This window comes from Lactuca serriola, chromosome 9 (genome assembly GCF_051521515.1).
Source record: "Lactuca serriola cultivar US96UC23 chromosome 9, Lser_US96UC23_V15, whole genome shotgun sequence".
NCBI classification, from domain to species: domain Eukaryota; kingdom Viridiplantae; phylum Streptophyta; class Magnoliopsida; order Asterales; family Asteraceae; genus Lactuca; species Lactuca serriola.
The window spans coordinates 25,347,764-25,352,500 of record NC_136416.1 but is presented as its reverse complement, the minus strand read 5'-3'; the positions used below and the strand labels follow the sequence as shown (position 1 = coordinate 25,352,500).

General features: G+C 33.3%; 1 protein-coding gene across 3 annotated transcripts; it reads right to left on the bottom strand.

The window, feature by feature from the left end:
- Positions 1-1,662: 1,662 nt before the first annotated feature.
- Positions 1,663-4,243, bottom strand: LOC145073618 (uncharacterized). 3 transcript variants are annotated; one of them, XM_079020152.1, is made up of 4 exons: positions 4,089-4,243; positions 3,331-3,382; positions 2,800-2,851; positions 1,663-2,228 (listed from the first exon to the last, which is right to left on the bottom strand). In XM_079020152.1, exons 2-4 carry the CDS (start codon positions 3,356-3,358, stop codon positions 1,787-1,789), a joined length of 522 nt encoding a protein of 173 aa, XP_078876278.1. In that variant the 5' UTR covers positions 3,359-3,382; positions 4,089-4,243; the 3' UTR covers positions 1,663-1,786. The 3 variants fall into 3 exon arrangements, with proteins under 3 accessions (XP_078876278.1, XP_078876279.1, XP_078876280.1); XM_079020153.1 differs by having other exon boundaries at positions 3,331-3,427; positions 4,089-4,232; XM_079020154.1 differs by having other exon boundaries at positions 3,331-3,423; positions 4,089-4,219.
- Positions 4,244-4,737: the final 494 nt, after the last annotated feature.

The following is a 4,737-nucleotide window of genomic DNA, read 5'->3' as shown; positions in this document are numbered from 1 at the left end:
TGGGTTGAAGGCCCGGTGCGGGCGGACCAACCACACTGCAGACTCGATGTATATGGCTAGACTCGGAGGGTGGACCAGGTGGACTGTAGGCCCGGTGCGGCGGACCAGTCACACAGTAGACCTGAAGTGCTTGGTTGTTCTGTTCTGGCTATGATATGATATGTGTGGTATATGTGGTTGGTATTTTGGGGGTATCTCACTAAGCTTTCTGGCTTACAGTTGTGGTTTATGTTTCAGGTACTTCAGGAGACCGTGGCAAGGCAAAGGCGTGATCGTACCGCTCCTCATGTTTATGTTTCATGAAATGGTTCTGGGAATACTCTGATAATAAATGTATTGAAAACCTTTTTGTCATGATTTAATGAATATGGGTTGTTTTTGAAAAGTTTAAATTGGTTGAAATTTTTAGAGCGTTACAGGATGGATGGAGTTAAGACATGAATTAAGTCCTTAATCACACTTTGTGGCCATCTAACACTTACATGGTTGTGGCTTAACCATCAAGGTCGGATTTTTATGGTTATAAATGCTTCCAAGAGCTCAAAAGGACAGCTCTTAAGGACTGAAACTACACGAATACAAGAAACCTCAACTTTGGAGCCAAAATGCCACATAAAACACCCCAAAACCATAACTAAGCATGCAATGGTCAAGGGTAAAGCTTGATACCTCAAATGAGTCAGAATAGATACCAAAGATCTATAAGCTCTCTTCACGTTCTTGCTCCTTCTCCTAACTCTTTCTTCTTCAAAACACCAAAAATACTCAAAAGTGCACCAAATTAGCTCACAAGGCATGCAAGAGGCTTAGGGTTCGATTTATACTCTTTGAGAACAATGGAGACTGAGAGAATGAAGGTTGGGGCGGACATAAGGTCTTTATATATGGTGCAAACCCTAAAATTTAGGGTTTGCAACTGAACAGATTACGCCCAGCGTACGCAAGATTTCTCATCGCGCCTCAAACATGTACATTGTACGTACACTATGTATGCCCAGCGTACGGCCTTCCTAAAAAACACTTAAATAAATCGAAGGAAAATACATGGCGACTGGGCATTACACGTTTGATTGCCAGGTCATAATGCATTTTTCCTTAATTAATTTTGGTTTTTGTACAAAGCCCTTAATTGAATATTGTTTGTTTGAACATGTCAAACTTGGTTGGTGTTTAATAATTTTGAAACTTAATTACCCTTTTAAGTCATTTCCCTTAAAAAAATCCCAAACGTTTGTAAAAGTCATGACTATATCTTTGAACAAAAAAAAATGGTTATATCTTTGGGATTTTTTACCAAACAAAAAATTTTCATCTTGTTGCGGGGTTTTTTCTGAGATATGAAGTTTTTTAACGGTTTTTACAGGGCTTTTCAACAACTTATTATACAAGTCTAAGAATATAAATATGCAAAACTTTTATTGATGTCTGCTGGAATGTTAAGTTTAGCCAATGCTGATGTTACGGAGGTTTGTTATCTGCAAGAATTGGTTTACTATCCACCTTTTTCAATCAAAAATGTGTGTATCAAAGCTAATCCATCCAACCCATTATTACTGAGGCAAAAAATCAAATAGGATGGAAATAAATAAAGTTGCTTTATCACGATAAATTATATTTGTTCGATATAATATTGTCAATATAAAGGGTAAGAAAAGAATACAGTGAAAAAAATAAAAGTTGAAAAAAAGATGAAAGGATATGTTTGTAATTTACCAGATAACAAATATTTTCTAGCAAAAAGCCTAAAGGATTTTAATTTTCTTAAATTCCAAATACATGCAACCCCTTAACAATAAGGAAAAAGGAATTTAGCCATAAGTAGCCTCTTCATCTTAGGCCAATTAATTGGACTTTTTTTATCAACTTGCATGCTTATATCTTGGATACGTTTCCACCATTTGGAAGCCTCTCCATCTGGCAGAAATTTGCAGCTGACCACATCTACTTGTTCATCTTCTGGGACAAAACAATAATTAAAAGCTTCTTCTACACCTTTTAGCCAACAGCGAAAGCTACGAAGATCAAAATGCTCACTAAAAGGTCTTATAAGTAACTGTGGTTCGATTAGATTTTTTGGAATATCAGACGGAGGATGTTGCTTTATTAGAAATTTTGGCAACTCCCCCTCCAAATATTCGACACGAGCGCCCAGTCTTTCCATCGTTTTTGACATGGACACAACATCGCTCAGAACTTTATTTAAATCGCTGACCAAAGTTGAAGTGATTCTGAAAAAAAATATACAAATAAACTTTACTTATACGAGAACAAAAACATCAAGAGCAAAACAAAAGACAGTTGATAACAAATCAATTCTTGAAATGGATCACTTGTAAAGGTTATCCTTCATTCAATAACAAATTCAATTCTAAACCCACTTCACAATTTTCTCCCTCACACACAAAACCAAAGCAAAGTAATTGATCTTATAGATGTACATTTGAAGTTAAATTGCAAATTTATCAAAGATTGTTTAATAGAAAACTAAAAATATAAGTATTTAAAAATATATAAAAAAAAAAATTACTTTATTTAAAAAAAAAAAAAAAAACCTTTGGGCAAATATGATAGTTTGATGTTTATCACAGGTAAATATGATATTTTGATAAGTATTTAAAAATATAAAAAAAAAATTACTTTTTTTTTAAAAAGAACCTTGGGCAAATATGATAGTTTGATGTTTATCAAAGGTAAATATGATATTTCGATGTTTAACAAGAGTATATATATGCAATTCTCCCGCACTTTTTTATAAAACAAAAATTATGACATTCAAAAATAATAAAATTTTCTAGAAACCTGGAGCCAATATGGTGTCCTTGATCTTGATCCATGTCTTGTGGCTCGTTCCCTGAATCAAAAAATTTAAAGTCAGTATAAAGGTTTATTTTTTTCAACACCATATTCTAATCTTGGAATAAAATTTAATCAAACTCATCCTAATAAAACCTTAATCTTCCAACCAAAGGATTTACACCTTATTCTTTCAAGATTTCCAATCGATTTATAAATATCTTTTAATTATATTAATTTTGATGATCAAATTGTAGAGAGTGATCCAAAGAGAAAGCCAGATGTCAAAACCCTAAACCTTGATGACCGATCTAGGGTGTTGGCTGTTCCATTCTCCATAAAAGAAGGCATTACTGGTGTATAAGTAATTAGAGAGTTACATAATTAACAAATCACAACTTAAAGATTTTAAATCAACTTCTTCTCTGTATATCTTTTACATTAAAGGATGGATAAGTGCTAAGTGAGTATCTATAATTCTAATTGAACATATTTAGAAGAAACTTTTGCAACAGAAACTAGCAATTGCAAACAAACCTGATCCAGTCTTCTTTTCCCCATCCATCTGGGGTTGGTTGACTTTTGAAGCCTGAATAAGAGTTCAAAAACCAAAGCCCAAAACCAATTCAACTGCCTTGTGATATACATATGGATAATTAATTCACCGGATCCCACTTAAAATTGCCCAATCATTGTTAATTATTGATGCAGACTACATATGCTTATGCTATGTATGTATACATGTACATAAACTTTTGTATTCATACTTAAGTTGTTATAAACTGACAAAATACATCTTACATAATTCTTTATGTATGAAAACTAATGTCATAATCATAGCAGCAAACATGTTCAAAAGTCAAAGGTACAAATGAGCTGAATAAAACCAATCAAGAGAGTTAAACAATACCAAACATACAGCAGATCCATGAATCAACCACATAAAACCATGGGAAAACAAATTTTACATTAGTATTCGACTTTTCTTGCCCCCCTTCAAAAGAAGCCAAACTAAGATGAAAATGAAACAACTTTGTAAAGGCATTAAAAAAAACTAACTTTTCGATCAATTTGAAACTTTTTTACGCCTAAATGTGATGCAAAATAAATAAACTTAATTTCTTCAGAGTCGATGAACCATGGAAACTTATATCAGGATGAAAAAGAAACACAGAAAACAAACCCTAGAAAATAACTAAACAAAACCATTGTCCTCGAATCGGGATCGAGATCAGTATCAGAAATCATACAGTAATGAGATTAGTAGACTCGGAAGATTGGGTTTTCACGATTACCGTTATTACGTGAAGCAATCGTCCCCTGATTTGCCGGCTTCTCCTCCGCTCTACGCTGTACCGGAACCCTAAGGTGGAGATGGATCAATTTTTATAGGTGTAACATCAAACCGTAAACTTATCCCCTGGGCCGTGGCCCATTCAACTGTGAAACAAATACCCAATCGACCAATAGCATAACTTCGACTTCGGCTCTTTTATTTGAGCCGGATGTGAGTTTACATAAATTTTTCTTGATTTTAAATAAATTCTTTGATAAAACAATAATAATAATAATAATAATAATAAGCACTTAATCACTTCAGCCTTTGCTCCAACTCTCCATTCTCACGGATGACTTAATACTTAAAGTTGTGATTAAGCCTAACAAGGTGTTTCACATAACATTGCATTTTTTTGCATGTGGCTACAAAACCAATTCTTCGTCCTTCATCTAGCATGCCATGAGGGGGTGTTGTTATTTACACCCAATTTATACAATGTTAAAACCATTTTACAGAAAGTAAAACCACTTTGACTTAAAACCCCAAATTGAAATGACATCCTTCTTTTCTTCACATTATTTTTTTTAATCGTAATGTTTCTACTTTCTTTAATTAGTTAAAAAAAATTAGAATGATTAATAATTATTAATTATTGATATGCATAT

What these genes read in the sequence shown, in the direction of transcription:
- LOC145073618 (XM_079020152.1), bottom strand. Translation starts at nt 3,358, where the DNA reads ATGGATGGGGAAAAGAAGACTGGATCAG. An exon ending in GGAAAAGAAGACTGGATCAG is followed by an intron (nt 2,852 to 3,330) that starts GTTTGTTTGCAA and finishes TTTTTGATTCAG; the next exon opens with GGAACGAGCCACAAGACATG. An exon ending in GGACACCATATTGGCTCCAG is followed by an intron (nt 2,229 to 2,799) that starts GTTTCTAGAAAA and finishes ATTTTTTTTCAG; the next exon opens with AATCACTTCAACTTTGGTCA.